At 30.9% G+C, this 23,848-nt stretch overlaps 2 protein-coding genes across 6 annotated transcripts; both read left to right on the plus strand.

Moving 5' to 3' along the window:
- Nucleotides 1–465: 465 nt before the first annotated feature.
- Nucleotides 466–5,366, plus strand: LOC149883885 (uncharacterized). The gene is made up of 2 exons (XM_090098327.1): nucleotides 466–656; nucleotides 3,216–5,366. Exon 2 carries the CDS (start codon nucleotides 4,258–4,260, stop codon nucleotides 4,876–4,878), a length of 621 nt encoding a protein of 206 aa, XP_089954453.1. The 5' UTR covers nucleotides 466–656; nucleotides 3,216–4,257; the 3' UTR covers nucleotides 4,879–5,366.
- Nucleotides 5,367–10,422: 5,056 nt separating this feature from the next.
- On the plus strand, nucleotides 10,423–23,260 carry LOC145185431 (solute carrier family 22 member 15-like). 5 transcript variants are annotated; one of them, XM_090097757.1, is made up of 11 exons: nucleotides 10,423–10,586; nucleotides 13,647–13,831; nucleotides 15,725–15,822; nucleotides 16,116–16,212; nucleotides 19,184–19,318; nucleotides 19,472–19,661; nucleotides 19,826–20,062; nucleotides 20,673–20,807; nucleotides 21,362–21,568; nucleotides 22,065–22,265; nucleotides 22,509–23,260. In XM_090097757.1, the coding sequence occupies exons 2-11, from the start codon at nucleotides 13,654–13,656 to the stop codon at nucleotides 22,546–22,548; spliced, it is 1,518 nt and encodes a 505-aa protein (XP_089953883.1). In that variant the 5' UTR covers nucleotides 10,423–10,586; nucleotides 13,647–13,653; the 3' UTR covers nucleotides 22,549–23,260. The 5 variants fall into 5 exon arrangements, with proteins under 5 accessions (XP_089953883.1, XP_089953882.1, XP_089953879.1 ...); XM_090097756.1 differs by lacking the exon at nucleotides 10,423–10,586 and adding an exon at nucleotides 10,620–10,643; XM_090097753.1 differs by lacking the exon at nucleotides 10,423–10,586 and adding an exon at nucleotides 11,836–11,986.
- The last annotated feature ends 588 nt before the right edge of the window (nucleotides 23,261–23,848 follow it).

The raw sequence follows: 23,848 nt of genomic DNA on the forward strand, positions 1-23,848 counted from the left end.
GCTTGTTTTCCTGTTGCGATATCTTTCCATTTATTTATATGGCAGGTTTATGAGTCTTCGTGTTTACGTCTTTTCTCAGTTGTATTTAACTTTTCTTCTTTCCGTTTTATCGTATACTTACGTGATAGATCGGTGAATCATCGTGTATAAGTCTTTTCTGATCGTTGTTTTTAACTTTTCTAATTGTCGTTTTATCGTTTACGAGTCTCCACGTTTACGTCTTTTCTCAGTTGTTGTTTTTAACTTAATTCTTTTTGCTTTATCATTTATTTATGTGAATAGTGGACGAGTCATTTTGTCTTTTCCGATCGTTGTTTTTAGCTTTTCTTATTATCGCTTTATCATTTACGCTTCTTCGTGTTTACGTTTTTCCACAGTTGTATTTAACTTTACTTCTAACGCTTTATCACTTATTTATGTGAAGAGTTTGTGAATCATCTTGTGTATGTTTTTCTATCGATCGTCGTTTTTATTTTAGTATTCCCTCCTCCCATTACTCAAAAAAGCAAAAACATTATTTCGGGAATGGTGAACAACAAACTTGCGACAGCAGCGCCAAGCTTCATAGACGAATATTTCATGCTTGGAGGCTCTTTGAAAAATAAAAACGCCGTCAGAATACAAGACCTCGTCAAAATTGGAACGGCATGAAAATGGTCTAAAATTTTTTTTCTTTTTTTTATATAAAAATGGCAAATTCCGAAGTTTTAAATTTTACAGAAAAAACAATGATCGATGAAGGAATCGAGAGATTTGAATTTCACTAATACGAACCGGTCATTACCAACTTAAATAATATTGGAGAAATAAGAATCAACATTGAGCAGCAGGACTTGTTCACGCATCCCTCTGAGGCATATCTTATGGTCGAAGGAAGGCTTTTAAAAGCGGATGGAACGGCCTACGCGGATACGGATGTCGTTACTTTTGCAAACAATGGCATCATGCACCTGTTTAGCCAGATTTCCTACCAATTGTCGAATCAAGAAGTGGAAACCATATACAGTCCAGGTCAATCCACCACCATGTTTGGCTATCTTAAATATCTGGTGAAATTCCAAATATCCGAGGGCATGAATCAGCTGTGGCAGCGAGACACGACAGTGGACTCAGATCTTACCACCAAAACCGGGTTTATAAACAGACATGCTTACATCATTAAGCAGCCCGCCGATAAAAGAACATTTTCGTTCTGCATCCGTTGAAGCACATTTTTGGATTTTGCGACGATTATAACAAAGTGCTTTAGGGATTTAAGCACACGATCACTTTTGCGAGAAAGAGCGACACTGATGCGATTTTTAAAGCAAATGCAACAGGCGCAGGAAAAGTAGACCTGACCAAATCGGCCTTGTTTTTGCCTCATGTCACTCTCTCTCTTTTGGAGAGCAACAATCTTTTACAAAATCATCGAATCAAAAGTGGATGTGCCACTATCGTTTAGGTCCAGACAGAGCGACACCATTTCTGTGCCCGTGTCCAATACATTTAGTTGGAGGCTGAGCGCCAGATCTGCCAGCGAAAGACTGAGGTACGTCATCGTTAGATTCCAGACAAATAGGGACGGCAAACATGTACGTCACTTTAAACATCGAGAGGTACCCTGCGGTCGATTACGACTTGGACTTTAAATACAACAAATTCTCGAGGGCTTACAGAGAGGCCTCCAAGTTTGACAATAATTTTTATGGAATCGGCGACATTGTGGCACAGCCAAATATGACCGACTTAAATTACAGGTACATTTGTCCCCTTTTTGTTTTTGATGTGAGCAAGCAGGCCGAGAGGTTAAAATCGACAGTGCTGGACGTGCAAATCAAGGCCACCTTTAATGCAAACGTTCATGCAGGCACTCAAGCCTTTGCCGTCGTGGTCTCTGACAAAATGCTCAGGATTAAATCAGACGGGAAAAAAATGAACGTTGTTTATTGATTCTATTTGGAAATAACATTTGTTCATTAAAAAATGAGGTATACGAAAATGGATTTGAAAAAGTTGCTGAGAGAAAACGGCATTTCCAAAACGTCGAAAAGCAAAATGTCGCTGTTGATGCTTGCGGTTGAAAACAATCTGATCGACAAAAGCGAATTATTGGAAGACATGAAGGAGAAAAGACCTGTGGGACGACCTAAAATGATATTTCAGCAATAAAAAAATAAATGACTTTTATCCGTTTTTTCTGGAGTGCAGCGCAAAAGAGACCGATAGGGTCAAGAAAAAGCATCTTGAGCTTCTTGCATTTGGAACTTTTCGAGGTTCCGTTTTTGTCACCGAAAAAGGAAATTAGCTCTACACACTTTTGAGGGAAAGCGACGAGGACTAATTTTCGCGAATGGAAAAAGAGCACAACAAAGAATGGAAAAACCTGAACAAGGGAGAAAAAATGAGAGCGATTGACAGATACGTGCTTCGTTTGGACTGCGATTTTGAGGAGAAAAAAAGAAATGTTGGAAAACTAAAAATGGTCATGTTTAACGCGCTCGATGTCGTGTACGAAAATTTTGAAATTGTGAAAATTGTGTAAATTTTGAAATAGCGTGAAATTGCGTAAATCTCCGAATTTTGAAAAACAGCTAAGTCAAAAAATGTGCTGAAATGAAGAAAATTTTGAAATTGCTAAAATGTGAAGAAAATGTGTTGAAATGAAAAAAATTGAATTTGAGTTAAGTAAATTTCAGCACAAATGAAAAAGATGGAAAACGATCAGATGATGTTTGATGAATGGGGAAATATATACAAAATTACCTTTAATGAATTAGGTGTTGCACAGACGTTGGAATTGGTCTTTGTGAATAGGTTGGAAGATGATTCGGAAGATGGTCATGAGATAATTCTGATTAATAAATCTGGTAATATATATAAATTTACATTAAATGAATTCGGTAGGGTGCAGACGATGGAATTGGTCTCAGATGACTGGGAAGAGGAGGAAGAAGATGAAGAGGAAAAAAGACAAAGATTAAGGGTTAAAACAATGTTTGAAATTTTTATATCAGAAGAAATGAGAATGTGTAGTCCTGCTGCTTAAAAATTTTTAATTCTCCAAAAAGAATTTAAAAAAACGGGCTGAAATGTGCAGAATTTAAAAAAATTGAATTTGAGCTAAATAAATTTCAGCACAAATAAAAAAGATGAAAAACGACATGAATGTAATTGATGAAACCATTGTTTTGATGAATTAGGTGATAAGTATATGATTGAATTTGTTTATTCAGACGAGTCACCTGTTGCTGTCATACCGGTGCCTCCTCCGACTAATTCGAAAAGTTTAATTGAATTCTTGCACAACGCCAGAAATCTTCCAAAGGATTACCAGCGAGCCTTTTGTAGAATGATCATAGATATGTCAATAAAAGAAATTTGCACTATTCGAAACATGAAACATGTCGCGATTCTGTATTTTTGTCTAACAATTGGGAAAGACACTCTGAACTACATAAAATTGCTCATGAAGTATATAAAACTAAAAATTTCTTTGAGCAATTATTATATGTAAAAGGAGATATTAGTGTTAGGATGTCAGTTTTAACGATAGAGGAAAGGGTATGGACCTGTTGCTTCAAGTTAAGACCATGGATTATTTTTGACCAGCGGACCCACTTTGAAATAATTTTTAATTCTTTCCACGGTAGAATTAAAAAAATTGAATTGACTTAAATAAATTTCAGCACAAATGAAAAAGATGATATACACGAGAAAGGTTTTGAAAAGGTTGTTGAAAGAAAACAATATTTCAAAAACGTCAGGCACTTTGGTGGCGCTGACACTGATTGCAATTGAAAATAATCTAATCGATAAAAATGTGCCAATGGAAAAAACGAGAGAAAAAAAGCCTGTGGGGAGACCGAAAGTACTTGAAAAAAAAAGTAAAACCACCAAAGGAAAGAAAGCCCATTGACCCTAAATGGAAAAGGTTAGAAAACATCAGGAATAATCCTTATATTTTAAAACTGACCCACATTGAAACGGGTGAAGTGGCTGAATACAAATCCGCTTATAAATTGAGAAAAGTGACTGGAAAAAACTGGCAATACTTTGAAAATCGAGACGGATATAAATTAGAAATTATTAAGAGACCTGAAAAAACGGTATGAAATTTAAATTCTATTTTTTGGAAATTTAAATTATCTTGCTGAAAATTTTTTTAAAAATTGAAACAGCTTAAATAAATTTTTTTCTTTATTAAAAATGGAAAACAAAACATTAAAAGAATTGCGAAAAGACGCCTAAGACCGGGCGATAAAAGGTTATACAAAAATGAAAAAGGACAAGCTTGTGAAAGCAATAAAAAACACGCGACCTGTCACGCGTCCTGCTGTTGTCAGACCGATTCCTGCTCCTCGTCCTGCTCCTAAAGATCTAATGACTATTGACGATCCTGTCGTTATTGCACCTGCTGCTCAAAGACCGGTTCCTACTCTGCGTCACATCCTTGACAAGAATGTTACAGATTCAACGCCTGTACTTGCTCCTGGTACAGTAAGCCATGTGGGGAACGAAGTGCGAAAAAAAGTAGACTCTCTCAAATCAATGGCTCTTAAATCCATTGCGCGCACAGCAGTTTACAAACCTCTCATTCATTTTACACTGTCTAATCATGCGCTGAATTATGTCACCAAGCAATTTTCACATCAAGTCGTTGGAAATTATGAAGACGCTTCTACCTTTTTAGACATGGCAAAAGAGCCAGAGATAAAAGTCATGGGAGGAAACAGAAATAAAAAATTAAACCTTGTTTTGACGTGTGAAATGACGCGTTTGAGCATTTCCACTGGACAAGAAACCACTCGCACTGTTTCCATTTATCCAAGTATGAAGTTGTGCTGGAGGCTACGGATTTGGGAGAAAGTTATGAAACAGCGAAAGAAAGAATTCTAGAAAACATGGCTAATTACAACAAGGAGGGATCAAATTGGAGAGTGTCCGCCATTTTGAGAATGGACATTAACATGATCAATTACAATCCCCTCAGCTGGACAGTAACCTGAAAAACTAAAAGGCAATTATCAATATGGAAAACGAAGACGATGAATGCTTTAAATGGTGCGTCACCAGGAAGCTGAATCTGAAGAATAAAAATAACGGAAGAATTGATGAAGACTTGATTGAAAAGTCTGAAGAGTTTGATTTGAAAGGAATTGATTTTCCAGTCAAGTTACCTAAAATCGAAAAGTTTGAGGAAAACAATCCATACATTAGTGTCAACGTTTTTGGATACGAAAACAAAAAACCTTACTGTGAGGGCGGCGGATTTTATTAATTTATTTTATTTTATTTATGTTAATTATGTTAAGGTTGATGATTATTAAATGTGACTGAGGTGGTTCTATGTAAGTGTAATGGTAGCGCAAATATAGAGAGTGATAGAATGTGAGGTAGGACTGTCAGTGGAGCATCAGACTTTTTAATAAAAATTAATTACTCAAATAAAGCAATAATAAAAATATTTATAATGATAATATTGCCTTACTTAAAATGAAAGCAAAAGTAAAAATACTTACGACTGATTTTTCTTCTCTTACTTATTTTTCTTAATAAATATTCTCAATTATTTCTCATCAACATATATATTCTCTTAATATTAACTCATACAAATAATAATACATTTGTACTTATAATAACGTAAATTGAAAGTTACTCAAACATTTTCTTACCAACTCTTCTCATAAAGTTCTCTTTTAAATTCTCCATTAATTCTTCTCATAAGTTTCTCATTAAATTATCCATAAATTCTTTTCATAAGTTTCTCATTAAATTTTCCATAAATTCTTTTCATAAGTTTCTCATTAAATCCTCAAAAACTCTTTTTCTCTTAAAATCCTCTTTAATATCTCTTAAAATTATTTTCTCATCAGATTCTCTTATAAGGAGAATTTCACAAAATCTCTTTAAGCTCTTTTCTCTTAAAATCTTCTTCTCCTTCTTCTCCTTCTCGTCCTCCTCGTCTCCCTCTTGTCTCCCTCTCTGTCTCCCCACCTTTTATAGTTTTTGGTTGTTTTTCGTTGCCTTACTCATTCATCATTTATTTATCATGACCGGTTGAATAAGTCTCCATGAGTACGCCTTTTAATCGTTATTTTTAACTCTTCTTCTTTTTCGCTTAATCATTTATTTATATGAGAGGTTTTACAAGTTTTCTTTTTTTTTTTTATTAGTCTTTGTCTCAGCAAGGCTACAGAACTTTCGAGAACTTTACTAATTAGATTAACATCATTGTATTTCTAATCGTGTTTGCGAAAACAGTTTTAATGATTAATGGTGGGACTCATTCATTTTTCATGTTATTAGACATGTGTGTCCACCTGGTGTTTTTTTGGTTGACTTACTCTTTTCCTCGTTTGAATGTTATATGCTTGAGTCTGGTGAAAACTTAAAGATAATTTTTACAATTTTCCTCATCTTCCCTCCTCACATTACCCTTTACGAATATAAAACATTACGGCAGAATAAAAGAAATCGATTTGTTGCTCATTTCAAACGAAGACACCAACCATTATTGCCTCATTAAAAGTTTCAGCCGATATGCATCCTCTTCAGCATTAAAAAGTAAAAGAAAGAAATATTTTTGTAGAAATTGTCTACAATGTTACGACTCTGAAGAGGCGCTTCGCAAGCATCAGCCTTACTGTAATGACCACAGTTCGGTTCGAATCGAACTTCCTAAAAAAAGTACAACCATTCAGTTTCAAAACAAAAACAGGTCGATGAGGGTTCCTTTGAAAGTTTCATCAAGCCTGTTAATACAGATGTTAAGTATGATGATAAAAAGTCTTACACCAAACAATTTCAAAAGCACGCTCCGAGCTCCTTCCGCAACATTGTTAAAGACCCTGACGAAAACGTTTATAAAGAAAAGACTGTCACGTACACAGCAGAAAGCGATAATGACGACGTCGCACAAAAATTTATAAACAGTCTCGAATAAGACGTCCAAAAAATTTACAATAAATACAAATATAAAAGAAAAGCTATCATGACCTACGAAAAACAAAAGCATTTTAAAGCTGCAACCGTCTGCCATATTTGCGAGAAAAGACTCGAAAATAACAAAGTACTAGACCACTGTCATTTGACTGGAAAGTACCGAGGAGCTGCTCACAAAAATTGCAACTTGGATTATAAAATTCCAAAATTCATACCGGTCGTGTCTCACAATTTGTCCGGTTACGACAGCCACTTCTTCATCAAGAAATTGGCTGGAAAACTAAAATGCATTCCTAACAATGAAGAAAAATCAGCTTTTCGAAAGAAATCAAAGTGGATGAGTGGAAAGATGAAAAAGGCGAAACACATGAAATATGGCGAAAATTACGATTTATCGACAGCTTCATATTCATGGCTTACAGTTTAGACAGTTTGGCTAAAAATCTGATTAATGATCAATGTTAAACGTTGCCAAATATTACTCCGGAAAGCAGTTTGATTTATTGCGAAGAAAAGGCATTTACCCTTACGATTTGGTGGACTCGATTGAAAAGTTTTCAGAAACAAAACTGCCTCCAAAAGAAGCGTTTTTCTCCAAGATCAACGACAAAGGAATAAGCGATGAAGAGTATGCACACGCTAAAACGGTGTGGGCTAAATTTGGCTGCAAAACGTTCAAAAATTACCATGACCTTTACAACGTCTCTGACGTGCTGATATTAGCAGATATCAATGTAAAATTCAGGGATGTGTGCATGAAACACTGCAAGCTCGACCCCGCTTGGTACTACAACTCTTTCGGACTAGCATGGGATGCTTGTTTGAAAATAACAGAAATAAAGTTGGAGCTTCTAAGCGATCCAGACATGCTGCTCATATTTCAAAAAGGAATACGCTGTGGTATCAGCATGATTTCAAACCGACATTGAACTTTGAATAATAAATACATGGGCGATTCGTACGACCCTAGCAAAAAGTCTAAATTCATACAGTACTTGGACGCCAACAATTTATACGGATGGGCGATGACCTCTTCCCACTTGCGGTTTCGAATGGATGACTGAAGACAAGCTTTTTAATTGGAAATCCATGCCAGGTATTTTAGAAGTCGATTTGGATTACCCTGAAAATCTTCACGACGAGCACAAGGATTACCCTTTGGCTCCTGAAAGAAAGCCCATCAATAAAGTAGACTAGCTCGTTTCAAATTTAAACAACAAAGAGAAATACGTCATCCATCACACGAACCTTAAACTGTATGAACGATTGGGACTTAAAATTACAAAGGTGCATAGAGGCATTAAATTTGAGGAAAGTCCATGGATGAAAGAATATATTGACCGAAGCACCGATCTAAGAACAAAAGCCACCAACGACTTTGAAAAAGATTTCTTCAAACTGATGAACAATTCAGTCTTTGGAAAAACCATGGAAAACATTGAAAATCATGTAGACGTCAGACTGGTTACTAAAGAAAAATAAGCTACAAAATTGTCTAAAAAGGCTTATTTCGAAAGTCGCACCATTTTTGATGAAAAATTGATCGCCGTGCACATGAAAAAAACAAAGCTCTTTAACAACAAGCCCATTTATTTGGGAATGTGCATCTTGGATATAAGCAAGACTTTAATGTTTGAATTCCATTACGACTACATCAAGCCAAAGTCCTCTGATCGCGCAAAGCTCCTCATGGCTGATACAGACTCCCTCATTTACGAAATCTAAACGGAAGATTTTTACAAAGACATTGCTGATGACGTAGTAAGCAGATTTGACACGAGCGATTTCGATGAAAACCACCCTGCCATTCAAAGCGTCGGTTTCAAGGCCGGCGTTAACAAAAAGGTCATCGGAATGTTCAAAGACGAAACCGCAGGAAAACAAATTGAAGAATTTGTCGGACTACGGTCTAAACTGTACTCTTACAAGATCCATGAAAAAGAACACAAAAGATGCAAAGGGGTCAAGAAAAATATTATCCAAAAAAAATCATACATAACCATTACAAAGAATGCCTCGAAACTAGAATAGAACAGCTCGAAACCATGAACGTCATTCGGTCACATCTGCACCAAATTAACACCGAAGAAATTAACAAAGTCGCATTCAGCGCCGATGACGATAAAAGAATCATTTTACAAGACGGAATTCACACGTTTCGCTATAGGACATAACAGATTGCCATTTTAAAAAACGTAACCAACAAAAAAGGTAAGTACTCAAAAAAGTTTTCACGCACATCAAAATTATATATGGAAAATTATCAATGGGGCAGAACCCGCATTTCCTTACTACTAACAGGTCTGTGTATCACTCTTTTAAAAATTTTTCAGACAAAAATATTTGTATGGGTTATTAACTACGTTGATAGACTCATAGCGTTGACGAGACAGTCCGAAAAACTGTCCGAGATTTAATTGACTCTCTCATCCAAATTACCTTTTTTCCTGATGGTGGTCTCCCACATCTTCTTTCTTTTTTTGCTGCCAGACATTTTTAAATAACAGGTCAGTACCAGCAATAGTCGCCATTTTACGGATTTAGGCGCGATATTGTTTCTTTTTTAATTTCATATTTAGTTAACTTTAAAAAATGGCAGGTAAAAAAATTTGGTAATTTTTTTATTTAAGAAATAGTTTAGTTTTTGCTGTAAAAAATTGAATTAAATAAATAAAAGAGGTTTGAAATACAAGAAATTTTAAAAATATATACTCTTTTACAGCTGTTAAAAGTTTGTTAAAAAGCCATTTTTTTTATTTTGTAATCATCTAAAGCCAAATGATTTTCTTTAAATACTTTGTATTTAAGGTAATACAACACAGGAAGAAGAAATTAGTTTTAGAATGTGTGCCTATTTTTATGGGTTTAATGACATCGGAACTCGGCATTTTAGAAAATACAAACAGCAGCAAATAAAAATCTATAGTTACTAATGATATATATTAGCTAGATGTCTAATTTAACAGAAATTCCATAAGAAAAAGTGAAGCAAGTTTTTAAAGTTTTTGAAGCCGGTAGTCGTTTTATTTAAACTGATAATAATTATTTTTGTTTGCTTTGTTTTTATCATTGCGTCATCTCTGGCTGGAAAAACAAACCTGGTTGGCAAAAATCTTTCTTCACTGCGGAAACGCGAGTTAGATATCTAATTAATATATATATGATTGATGTTACTCATGAGCGCTATAAAATGTCTGCCGAAGTTCAATGTGGAAATACAATAAGGAGTTTTCTTACCGACTTACATACTTACTACATTATTTTTTACATTCAATATAGCCTGTCTTGTTTTATTTGATTGTGACCTAACATAAATTTGATCCGGATCTTTTTAATTGGATGAATATTAACAACTTTTAAAATGGCGCTCGTTGAGTAAGAGACACCACAGTAATAAAATCTCTTATTGAACAATTAAAGAAGATTAATTAACGAATACGGATTAATTACATTTATTAAAGATGTTATTTATAATTTCTTTAATCAAAAATTGAAGTAATTAATTCAAGATCAATCTTATGTTTTAATAGCTGCATATGTAAAAGTACTTTACATAAGGTTTTTAGCAAAAAAAGCTAAAGAACGTTAATAATACATTAAAGTTCGCATTTTCTTCAAGTTTTTCACGTTGACAGCCAGCAACTCTGGAGATGACTTAAAAAGTATGGAGACACTGAACTTTTTTACATTCCTGCTCTAAAGAAAGTATCTTTTTAAATGTAAAGGAATCTTTTTAAAGTTCAAATTTTTCAGTGATTGTGTAATTTCTTTCAACTTACTTTGTAATTTTACTTTTAGTATTTTGATTGTAGTTAATTCTATTGATTGATAAACAATATAAATTTTTTTTTTAAGTTTTGAAATCAGAAATAAAAGTTTCAGTATTTGGTTAATTAGCGTTTCAATTACATCTGCGTCCGGTATTGCAATATTATTGCCAACTTCTTCTGGAAATGCTTAAAATGTTAGAAGCACACCTAAAATAATTTTAGGAGATTTGTTTCATTTTTAGCTTGTTTTTTTAACTTTTTTGAAGCTTTCAAAAAATTTTATTGCTAGATTAAAATGATTAAAGTATTACTTATAATTACAAGGATACTTTTTAACATGAATTTGTAGTCTAAAGAAAGACTGCTGAGTTCAATAATGTTCCGACATCAATTTATATTAGGGAAACTAAGCAGGCTAAATCATTACGCATTGCACTAAAATTTAAGCGATTTCCTAAGGTAAATTGCATTCCCAAAATAAAATCCACGCTAAACAACCGTCTCTTTAAAAATAGCAGATTCAACCATTTCAGATTCGCTAAGCTAATAAAAGCTGTTCGTTCGTTTTTGTGTTTAATTAGATCATTTTTTTTATTAAATTACTTTAACAACTTAATAATCTGACATAAGTAGATTAAATTTTTTAATCAAAGTACTTGTGCCAAATTAAATTTGACCAGTTTTTTGGCATCTATGAGATTTTATTTGTACACTATAAATGAGTTTCAAAAACAGAGACAAACTGGAAAATACAGCTCAATTTTATTTCAGGAAGACAACGCCCTAAAGCTTCAAACTAAACTTGCGACAAGATTTGAGTTAAAAAAGTTCGCAGCATATTAAATATAGAGTTTTTTTTTTTTAGCCACGTTTTTCTAATGGTTTGATAACTTTAATCTTAAGTTAATCTCTCTAAAATGGGTCTTTTAGTTCTCTAAAAAAAATTTTATTCAAATGCTTTCTTTTTTCATACTACCTTTTTTGTTGCTGCTGAGTTTTTATTTGTCGAAAAGATATAACTTCCAGTTTATGTCCATAAATCCTCTTTATCTCTTTTGATTCCCTGTCGCTTTTTGTTTGTTCAAAGTTCCTGAATAAATTGTAGGGCTTTGTTCAGACCAAAATATAAATGCATGAATAAATTGTGTTCCCTCTTATTTCCATAAAAGAAATCCTTACCTGCGTCATAGAAAAATGCCTTTTATTTTAGAGCAGTTTTATAGTTAAAAACAACACAACAAATCTATAATTTGGGTTCTTCACAAAATCTTTTCTGCAAATCTCTTGATCAGGTATTAATATTTATCAAAATAAGAAAAATAACCTAGTAATTGATTTAGGTCAGTTTGATATTTTCTTTTGTTCTTTATTTATGTCTAGAGTTTTTCAAAACGAAAGAGATATTTTATTGATTTGAATTACAAAATATTCAAGTACGCGCTTATAAGCTAACCAGAACTGTTCGACAGTTTTTATAGACTATGTTTTAGCCTACACTAAGCAGCAAGAACTTATATGTGGTTTCTTCAAAACGTTGGAACCCTAATATTTTGAAAAATACCAACCATATGTATTAATACTTAAAGTAAATATCGCGCTTTTTTTCCGGATGTATTTGTCATCTAAACATGTTGATCAACCTTCAGAAAGCAATTCTCGTGTTAAGCTTTTCAGTCACACCGTCCCTGTTTGTTGATATATTTTCTTTAGTTGAAATGTTTCATCAGTCTTTTTCAAATAGCTTTTTAAAAAATATCAAATAACTGTTTTTTTATTTATTAAAGTAAAAGGTTTTAAATATTCCTAAATGCAAGAAATTTTGATAATTACTCTTAAAACATACTAGAAAAAAAAGGTAAATTAAAACCAGGTTCTTAATTGAACTTTATCCATAAAGATAGTATGAAATTGCTTTGTGTTTCCATAATTTTCAGAATAACAATTATTCTGAACCCAAGTATAGAGCAAATAATAACTGTCAAAGATTGCATTAAAGGAGCTTCCTATTTCATTATTTGCTTTAGAACATATACTTAAGCCTTTTTTTTTTTTTTTTTTGACTTTGCATTTTTTAGTTCTGCAAGCAACCTCTTTTCGTATTTATTGGAATATAATTAGGAAAGAGGTAAAAACTTTTTTTATGCGCAATAAAAAGCGAAGTTTAAATACAAATAATCGCCGGTTGAATTTGGAAGATAACACTGAGTAATGAGATATCTTATTAGGCTATGTCTAAAGAAAATACAATAAGGAGTCTTATAAATTTAGTATAAGATTAAAAAGGATTTTTAGGGATTTTTATTTTGAATAATGTTCACGATTGTTTTTGATGCTGGTTGTTGGTTATGGGGGTGAATACAGATGTACGAAAAAGCCAAATTTAGTTTTATTAGCACATTTTCTGTTAAGAGCGTTTTTTTTTATTGTTATTTTTTTTTTCAAATTCGAACTATAGATGTGAGAATTTGGTAATGAATATATAGTTCAACGCTTTCAATTAAATGTTTATAGTTTGTGATGCAAGTGTTGATGGTCTAATAGGCTCGACTTGCGATTTATGGCAGACAAGTGAAGTAATGAATATAAAAATGTAAGATTACTTATATTTATCAACTAATGGCAGATATATATAAGTAATCTAACATTTATTGAACCAAAGCAAATTAATTGGACAACTTTTTTTTAATGTTAAAATTTCACTGCAGGTAGCTATTCTTTGAACAAAATTATTTCACAACTTTCTTTTTATCAATGGTCAGTTGAATCTCTAAATTTAGTCACATTGTGGGCATTGTGAAATGTGAAATGTACGCACGTGGGTTGTTTCAAATCATGAATGAAAAAAGCGGGAATAGTTTTAAACTATTAAAATATGTTTTTTTTTTGTTTTTGTTTTAATGAGTCAACTTACTACGTTCTATTCTTTATAATGTCTATTGTAATATTTTTAAGGTAAGAAATGTTAAATTATCAAGAAGTTATTGAAACTTCGATTGGACAATTTGGGCGCTCCCAGTTCATTATTTTAATTGTAACTGGATTACCTCAAGTTATAGCATCGTGGTCTATGATAATGTTCGGGTTTGCTGGTATAGAACCAGACTGGTGGTTAAGCAATACGAATTTCAACAGTTCGTGTAAGAATTATGCTTTTCGTTTATGAAATAATTGTAAATTAATTTATAAAATAGTTATGTTATTATGTTGACACAGGAAACAATTTAACTTTAAATATGATTTCAAACTAATTGGCTTAGAGAAAGTGTAGACTTTTCAAAGACAGTATAATAATCCTATAATTAATGACACAAATAAAGTTGAATATATTTATTGTATTTGCAAACAAAAGACATTGAAATCTAGTAAATATACCTATTTAAAAATTGTATCCCTTAAAACTTTTTAAAGCCACAGTAATCCTTCATGTGTTCAGTTAAAATCTTCTCTTGAAAATCACATAACAAGGAGTTACATAAAAGTAAAGCAATCTTTAGTATTTATTAATACACAAAAAGCTTTTTACATATCTCTTAATTGCTATTAAAAATCTAATTACCTTTGTTTTTTAAAAAAAATCATTTAAGCAAATAAAAGGGTAAACTTAAGTTTTGTTGAAATGATATTTTTTACCAGTCAGTTTTTTTGTACTCACCACAAACTAATTTGATGTATAAAAGAATTTCATTTTAGTCACTAAGAACATTAGATCATTGTTAAAATTAATCTCTTGTTAAATGCTGGAAGTTTCTCTATATATAACCTTAGTTTTATCTGTGTTGCTGAATTCCCAGTTTTTAAGCTTTTTTGATATTGTTTTAACAATTACTATGTGTGCAATATATCTTGCCACAATTTTTAATAAAATAGTTTTGCCATTTTGCATAGCTTTTTTAGCTCATAAGAACAATCATCATGATTTTTAAAATATCTTTTAGTACCATTTGTACAAAAATACTTACTACAGATCATAAGATGCTGGTAATAAACCACAAACATGGTTTATTATAAAATGGAAGTCTGTTATTTCCATATAAGTTCAGTAGCTGTTATGCCCATGTTTAAGACTTTTCTGTGAGTATCAAAGTTATTGAGACATCTCATTTTCAATCATAAAATAAGTTGTGCAAACTAGACAAGTAGAGAATGAGTACAATTACTGTGCTGTTTCTAAGCATACTGACAGTTGTGTCCTTGACAATCAAATCTTTTCATAAGCAATAGAGCACTTATATTACTATAGCTAAAAATACACAGATTAAAAATAAAGCAAAATTACCAAATAATAATTTCTTTCTTGGGACCCCATAAATTTATGAAATGTTAGAATCAAGTATTTTATAAAGACTTAGATGTTTTTCACTCAATGATAATTTGTTATATTCAGTAGCATTAACCTGTCAGCTGTAAGATATCCATAAGTTTGTTAAGTCTCCTACCTTCCAATATTACAAGTTGGATCAAAAAACTATCTAGGAAACATTTCATTGGTTTTTAAGATCTCAATCTTTTAACTAAATTTTCCAAATCCATTCTCTTCAAAAAAATGGCTCAATTAATTACTATGTTAGGTTAGATACTAAACTACATGTGCATGCCATATCCTTATTAAATTTTTGGTTGCAATCAACAAAACTAGCCTAATGCACACCACCCACAAGATTTAAAATTTAACTTAAAGAGAGATGTTGTACATAGCCCACTCAACTTAAGACGTCTAGACATTTTAAAGACATCTTATGTTGGGTGGAAGGTATATAAAAGCTCACATAAGTCATCAATATATTTGTTAAACAGTTATAAAAATATTTTCTAATCTAGAGTTAAGTAATGAGTTTGATGGCTAAAAATTGTCATCAAAAATATAGCTATTATGAAATAAAATAAAATTATTATTAATGTTTTTTTTTTTTTTTTCTACTACAAAAATATTATTGGAATATTATCAGTAAATTTTAGCAATTGCTAAGACATTTACTGCAATTCAATTTTTCAGTTGTAACTAAAGATTAAGTTTTTTAAATTTCTCGTAGCTAATTCTACAACTACTCAACTGCTGTACAAAGTATGTCCTAAGTATGCAAATGAAACTGTTATCTTTAGGAAAGGAATTGACACCATAGTTACTGAGGTTAGTCTAAACAAAGCTTTGAAATGTTGTGCTTTCAAACATTTTTTGTACTTTGAAAGTTTTTCTCATTCATTGTTAATAGTATTTAAACCTTTTGCTTTAAAAAAAAAGTTTTAATTCCTGTATATTTTGTTGTATTTTGCTAGTTAGTAATTTGCAATTAGCTGTATTTTGTGGCATTCTTAAGTTTTAAAATATATTGATATTGATTTTATATCTTTATTTTCAGTCAAAATAATACTTTATTGCAGCTTAGTCATTATTTTAAACTTAAATGTCAAAATATATTTTAGTGGAATTTGATCTGTGGGAAGTCATGGGTAGTTACAACAATATCTACTATACAAATGGTGGGTGTGATGGTTGGTGCTGCTGTTGGTGGCTCTCTTGGTATGGATTTCCATTGTTAAGTCAACTCAAATAACAATATTCAGTTTTTGATATATTTTAAAATGATACAAACATTTATATACAGTGCACCTCTCGGTGGTCTTTATACCACGCACCTCTTTTTACATAATTTGTAATTTTGAAAGCAACTGTTAGAAATTGATTTAAATTTTAGGTTGGGAAGTTGTTAGTTTATTTAATTTTTATTATTATCATCATCAACATCATCATCATCATCATCATCATCATCATCATCATCATCATCATCATCATCATCATTATCATCATCATCATTATTATGGTATTTCAGAACTTTAGAATATACAGAAATTGTTTGTTTTCATTTTCAAAAGACATGAGAAAATCAGCTACTTAGTTTGTCTCAGAATTGCATGAAAAATACTAAATCAATTGTAGTATCCAAACTGAAATAATGTTAAGTACATCAGAATTATTTGGAAGGTACCTTGCCAAGAAATCGTTTCTTACAAGAATTTTAATTGAGTTTGAAAATGCTATATTTGAACATTAAATGAGTAAAGTTGATGTGTCGAGTACATTATTGAAAAATATTAAAAAATAAAATAACTATGCAAGTAAAAACATTTGAACATTTGCTTTTTGTTAACTGTGTTACTTTTTTGTATTCATACTCACCTTCTGTAAATTGCTTGCTTTGGTGCAGACAATGACCCCTTGGTGAATATGGAAAAACTTGCTAGAGGAACTTAGACAAAATGGCAAAATTATTATAAAGCTTTGAAGAATAACAAACTTTTTGTGAATTGCAATATTTTTCTTGATGGTATAAAAGACAACCTTGTCAGGTGAAACAAGTTACAAGATATGTTAGTTCTCCTTTAGGGAAGTTTCATCAATATCAACATGTTCCACCAGGGAAGCCAAATGATTCTGCTGCAAAAATAGCCCAGTCAAAAGATACTAACATATATCTCAAAGAATACTTCACTTTAAATTGAAAAACTGGTTTCAGATGTTAATATTGATAGAAAGTTACACTAAACAGAAGGCATTAAAAAACGATATGAAAATTTGAAAGACTGTTCACTGAGCTGCAGGATTTGTGAAAGATAGCATTAGAAAAGATACTTAGTTAATGAAACATTAATAATTTAAATCTAAAATAGCCCTTATGGTCACAATCAGAATCTTGGTTTGATTTAGGCTAAGTGTTTAATATCAAAATACTAGGGAGGTTCTGAATCAATAATTAATGATAGTCAAAGTTTATCAGCTCTCACTGCTCAGATTCTGAGAGTATTGATGGTTCAAATGTTGCAATATCTGACAAAGAAATAGAACATTAAGGTTATAAAAATGAACCACTGCTGAGTATAAAAGCTCTGGCAGGTATTAGAAAATCATTTGGAAAAGTTAGCTAAAATTTAACTCAAAAAGTTTTACATATTCTAAGAAGTATTGAATTATTCTAAGAAAATTTCTCAGTTAAGAATTCTTTATTTTTTCTCATACAAGATCTTGTCTCAAAAAAAAAACCAACATCCTGGAAGTATATTTCAACTGTTAAGCATAGTGGAGAAAACCTTTTGGTTTGAGGCTGCTTAGTGATTGGTCTGATTCACAAGGCAATATTACCATAAACCACTATCATTAGATCATTATGAGCAAGATAGTGGTTTAAAATGTATATCTATCAATTATTTTAATCATAATAATTTTTTCTTGGAGCAGCCATTATGAAGTCTATATCTTAAATAATATATTTGTAATTCTTCATCCACAATATTTTTATGTTTGTCAGACAATAGGACTTCTTGATAATGCCTTTTCTCTTGATAATCTTTTCATCCATCCTTACAAGTAGATTTCATTTTTATATCAAACTAGCTAAAAGAGTATACTTTGATCACATGTTTAGCTCAAGTTTTCAGCTCCATCGATGGTTCTGTTATAGCTCTATAACCTGGAGAATCTGTTGACAGTTGTTAACCAGCATGAATAAAATATCTTCCTTGGAACCTGTAAAGACAATTATGTAATCATGTACAATTTATTGAGATCAATAATTGGCAATTCCACTTCAATTGGTTTAAATGTGACAATGGATAATTTCAAGGTTTCATTCTAGGTTTACTTGTACAAATGATCCTAGGGGATTCTCTAGTGCATTTTCCTAATTGCACTAGAGAATCCTCAAGGATCATTTGCTTTTCTACCTAATTGTTATATTAAATGCCAGAGGTAACTCATTAGTTGGAGGGGGGTGGATTAATATTTCTAGTTGTTTAATAACACTATTTTTTAGTAACAATGTCTGTAAATGCTATGAATGGAAATATATTTGGGAATCAGATTTATGATGGGTTCTCAAATGTAGAGCAAATAACAGTCAGGACTCTATTTGAGTATTCAAAGTTCCAAAAACGATCTTCAACATTGTAGACTAGATTGATATAATTGATTGGCAGTTTGTTGATACAGCAGTGCCTCCCTTAAGTAAACATTTCTACTGTGGATTTAGAAAATATGATTATTAATGTTCCTGATAAGATTGATATTTTAAAGTTTTCAGTTGAAAGATGCGTTAGGCTGGTGACAGAAGCTTCTTTAGTTTGTGAAACTTGCTTCTTGATGTGATTTACCAAAGTTTGAAACAAGAGAATAGTTTATAAATGTATTGAAGTAACCCTTGTACTATGTAAAAATGCATAAAGTATTTTTTAATGTTTTTGTGTTTGTTGGCAATATTTTTTTATTAATTCTATACTTATCCCAATTTACTATAAGAGAAGCCTCAAGACATTATTCTATTGAATTTAAATTTCTTTTAGCTAAATGAATAGAAAAGGCATACTTTCCACCCCCAGTACAAATAAAAAGAGTATTTTTGCATATAGAATCGCTCCACCCTACTGTGCAGTGTAAATTTTAAAATGCAAGTTTTTGATTTAATTTTTTTGATTTTAAATTAAGCTCTTCAAATTTGTAGGAGATCTAATTGGACGCAGAAAGACTTTGTTGATAGTGTTTTCAATGAATTTGTTTTTCTTTATGCTGGAAGCTTTTTCAATCAATTGGGTGATGATGGCTGTATGTGTATTTTTTGTTGGAATTTCATTAGGAGGTAAAATAAACAAGAAAAAAGAATCTTTTTTTATCATTTGAAATCAAACTAAGTATTTTATATAGCACCTTGTAGAAAAAAAAAAAGAAAACAAAAAGCATTACAAATTTTTGTTCAAAATTCTTTCAAAATGCAAATATTTTTTTAACTTAGGTTTAATGGTTTTGATCAAGGTTGCATTCTTAGAGTTTGTTGGAACAGAATATAGAACTATTGCTACAGTTTTACCATGGTGGGGGTTAGGGGTTTCACTATTTGGTTTATTGTTCAAAGCTCTGCCATATTGGAAACACATATGTTACACTACATCTGCAGTAGGAATTCCTGTATTTGTATTAATGTGGTGTGTAATAATTTAACATTTTTAATTCAGCTTTGCATTAATTTCCATGAGGCTGTATTACAAAGTTAGTCATTTGGTTTTTAACAAATAATTTTTTAAGTTATTGTCAGTTATTGTTTTTAAAGTCTATTTTTTAACCTGCAATTACCAAACTTTTACTGTAGGTTTTACCTACCAGAAAGTGTTCGTTGGTTATTTACACAAAAACGTTTTGATGAAGGTGAAAAAGCACTCAGGGTGTTAGCTAGAAGAAACAATATGCCAGAAAGAGATTTTTCAGATATTCATAAAATTGTTTTAGAAGAAGAATCTTTAAAGCAAAGGAAAGTTAATTATACATATATTTCATTGTTTTGTTACAGACAGACAAGATGGAGAGCTCCCCTGTTTGGATTTTTATGGTAAAAGAAAATTATTTTTTTGTGTTTTAAGTTAAGATCATTACGCAGTTATTACTTAAAAACAAAATATGCTAAAATTAAATTCTCTAATGGTTTTAGAATTTGATAGATCTTTTTTATCAGGAGAAAAAAATTTTCTTACCCATGTCAATAACTTGTTTGGCCTTTTTAAAAATAAAAAAAAACCAACTTTACTTAGGAATAGTTTTTTAGTTAACAAGGATATAAAAGAAAAAGAATGTTATATAATATAACTGATTTTCTTGATCAAAAAAATTAAAGTTCTAATAACAAAAGTTTTTTTCTTTTAAGCATGTTTCATATGAATGGTTGATTTTTTACTTTTATCAGGCAACCAAAAAAATTTGTGCGGTTTATCCTAATTGCCTATTTCTAAGAAATGTATTAAGAAAACCGGTTGTGGTGGGGGAATGATTTTGCATACAAATTAAAGCTTGTTTTAAGGAGAATCAATCAGTGTGTTTCATAACTTTATTAAAACTATTTTTATGTGTATTTATTTATGGATCTGCAAAACCGCACAAACTTTTTTGGTTGCCTGATAATATGTCGATTTTTTTTTTTTTTTTTTTTTTCCTTTTCATTCTAGGTTTACTTGTACATTTATGTATTATGCAATGGCACTTGGTGTTGGACAACTCTCTGGAGACTTAACTGTTAACATGTTTTTAATGGGTGTAGCAGAAATGGTCCAGGGTATTATAGTTTGGCTTCTAGCAAAATGGTATATTATATTCTGTACATAGTGAATTTATTTAAACAAAAGGTAGAAGAATTGGTAGAAGAATAATATAGTTACCTATTTTATTATATCCTTAGCAAAACTGTTTTATTTGAGCATCTTTTATTATTTTATATAAAGTTTGTAAATTGTAATATAAAGTTTTATATAAAGTTTGCAAATTGTATTATTTTATATAAAGTTTTTTCTTGACATATTAAACAAAGAACTGTCTGTTTAAACAGTTGCTATATTTGAAAATACAATAAAAGTTGATACATTTGCTGGCTAAAAATTTATTTTATAATTTTTTTTGAAATATTTTACTGGGAGTGGGAGCTTTAAAAGGATCTTTTTTTTAATTAATGTAAAAGACTATTGAAAGATTTTTTTTCTGAAAAAATAAAAAAGGAAACTGTAGTATTCTTCCACCGATTGTCTTTAAAAATAGTTGAAAGATTATTGTTCTGAAAAAATATAATAAATAATAATTCAAAAAGTAAGATACATAAATTTTTTTAAAACAATACTTTAATACACTTATATTACTGCTTTAGTTTTGGTCGTAAAAACAGTACTTTAATCTTGATGACTTTAACCTCGATGTTTTCATTTGGAATCACTGTCGCATATTTTTCAAGAACTACTCCTGCTCGTTTCAAATTGATTATGAGTGTTCTTGCTTTAATTTCTCGTCTTTTTCTCACTGCAGCATGGACATCCACTATTGTGTTTACTGCTGAAACATTTCCAACTGTGGTCAGGTAATTCTAAGCGTTAGTGTTTGATTTTTTAGTTTTTAACATGTAACAAATAAAGTTCTATGTAAGTCTTCAAAGATGAATTAAGTTTTCTAAAGTTAACTAAAATAGAAATTTTTATGTATTTAAAACCGCATTTTTGGTGTGACAAACTTGTTATTTAAATTTTGTTATTCAAAATTTGTTATGATTTTTAAATCTTTTATAGCTGAAGCATTTTTTAATAATTGTTCATCAATATTTTTTAGAATAATAATTTAGCATAATTTAAGTAAGTGTTTAAGTGTATCTATATTGAAATCTATTAGGGTGGTGGTTTGGGGAGTATGTATCCTTTTACATGTATATTTTGTTGGTATCTAAATAAAGTTGTTTTTGGAACTCTCTTATATTTCATCATTTTAATTTCATGTCAGTTCATAATTGCATGAGATTAATTAAGTTTTTTGGGGGGGTTTTTTGTATTTATTTAAATTTAATTTTTTTTTTTTTTTTCCAGAACAACTGTTTATGGCTTTGCCTCTGTATTCGGTCGTATTGGTGGTATAGTTGCCCCACAAAATAGAAATTTAAGCCAAATATCTCCACATTTACCTTTTACAGTAAACGGATTTTTAGCATTAACCAGTGGTTTGCTCTGTCTGCTTCTTGACGATACGTATTCTGTTGAAATGCCTGACTATTTAGATGAAAATGCAAGGTATTTTTATGAGAATTCTAAAATTTAATCTGGTGTCTCGGCCAAGCATTGTAAAAATAGCACATTTTAATGTATTCTCGTCAAGGAATTTAATGATTTGTTTAAACAAGCTCATGGCTTTTACAGGAAGTTTTGCACTAATGATTTATATTGATTTACTATTAATTTACTATTTATATTAAGTTACTATTGATCCTCGTTAAAAATGCTTTTAATGAAACTGATAATTTCATAATCATTTAGGGGTGTTCCGTTAAAAGAAATCCACGCCGATGATAAATAGTTTTCTTTGCTGTTCGTCTTTCTTATTTTTTCGAATGTTAGACCATTGTAAAACCTACAAAAACTATTCAGCAACTTCAAACAGAAGAAATGCCGCTGATGACTTTGAAATTGGATTGGTGCCGAAACAATCTTTTTTACATTCAAGTTTACTCTTTGAACTGAGTAAACTAAACATTCTAATTTAACCTAAGGTTGTCGCTCAGTTTTTTGAAGCGCAATTTGCTTCGAACGTTTTCTTAGAGTTAATCTCTTCGAAACTGATTTTTTTTAATCCTTTAACTTTCGCGTAGTTGATTGTGTTTTTTAAAAAGAACTACATTCATCAGTAGCTCTTTTTAAAAAATTTAACTTGATTTTTTTTTTTTTTTTTTTTTTTTTTGTAAATAGTTTTTAACTTTTATTATTGAACATTTATTTTTAGACCTGTTACAAAAATATTAGTTTAAAGTGAAACTTTTTATTATTTAACAGCAGCAATATAATGTATAATATTTAACTGGTAGTTTATAGCCAGGATCTCAATAAGATTTTGCTGGCCGGAGTCTGGCTTAACTTTTCACAATTTAATTTTACGACGAAATTCTAATTTTTACATTATAAATCACTGTCATAAGTTTCGTTGATGAAACCTTTGTAGTGAAAGCTGTTATAGGTTTTTTTTATTAATGTATAGAAAGAACGAAACACAAAGTAATACATGCATCAAGTTATTTTTTGATTTTTATTTGTGTAAGAATTACGGGCTTTATCTTAAAAAGATGATATTCTTTATAAAAACAATGTTAATAATGATTTGCAAATGAGAATACTAAACTTGCCATAGAAAGATTCATGAACTGGTATGTCACTGCAATTTTTCGTGGATATTTCTTGGTAAAATTATGGAACTAAAATCTATTGAAAAAATGGGGAGTTATTAGATGACAGATATTTTACCTTCAGGTCTTTTGTCTCGTAACAAACGTTTTTTTCTTTGAACATAATTTCTGCGAAAAGCTGCAACATCACAAACACAATAGCAAGCGACAAGAAAAAACAATTTTTTTAGTGGCGTCTTTGTGAGAAAATCTTTTTTTTTTCTTCTTTCTTAAAACTCCGTGGAACGTTTGTCTTGTAAAACTGGATAAACACGCACAGCCTAAGGAGATATTTATTGAAGAAAAAAAAAGATTTTTTGTCTTCAGGTATGAAAGAAAATCTTAGAGTTTTATCAACCTAAGCAGGTTTGATATTGATTTTTTAAAGACCTTTGTGAGGTCCTTTCTTGCTTAGAGGTACGTACAACTATTATTTGATCA

The sequence above is a fragment of the Hydra viridissima genome, unplaced genomic scaffold, assembly GCF_058129835.1.
Source record: "Hydra viridissima isolate aposymbiotic clone 2 unplaced genomic scaffold, HvirCarnegie_v1 scaffold_9, whole genome shotgun sequence".
Classification (NCBI taxonomy): Eukaryota; Metazoa; Cnidaria; class Hydrozoa; order Anthoathecata; family Hydridae; genus Hydra; species Hydra viridissima.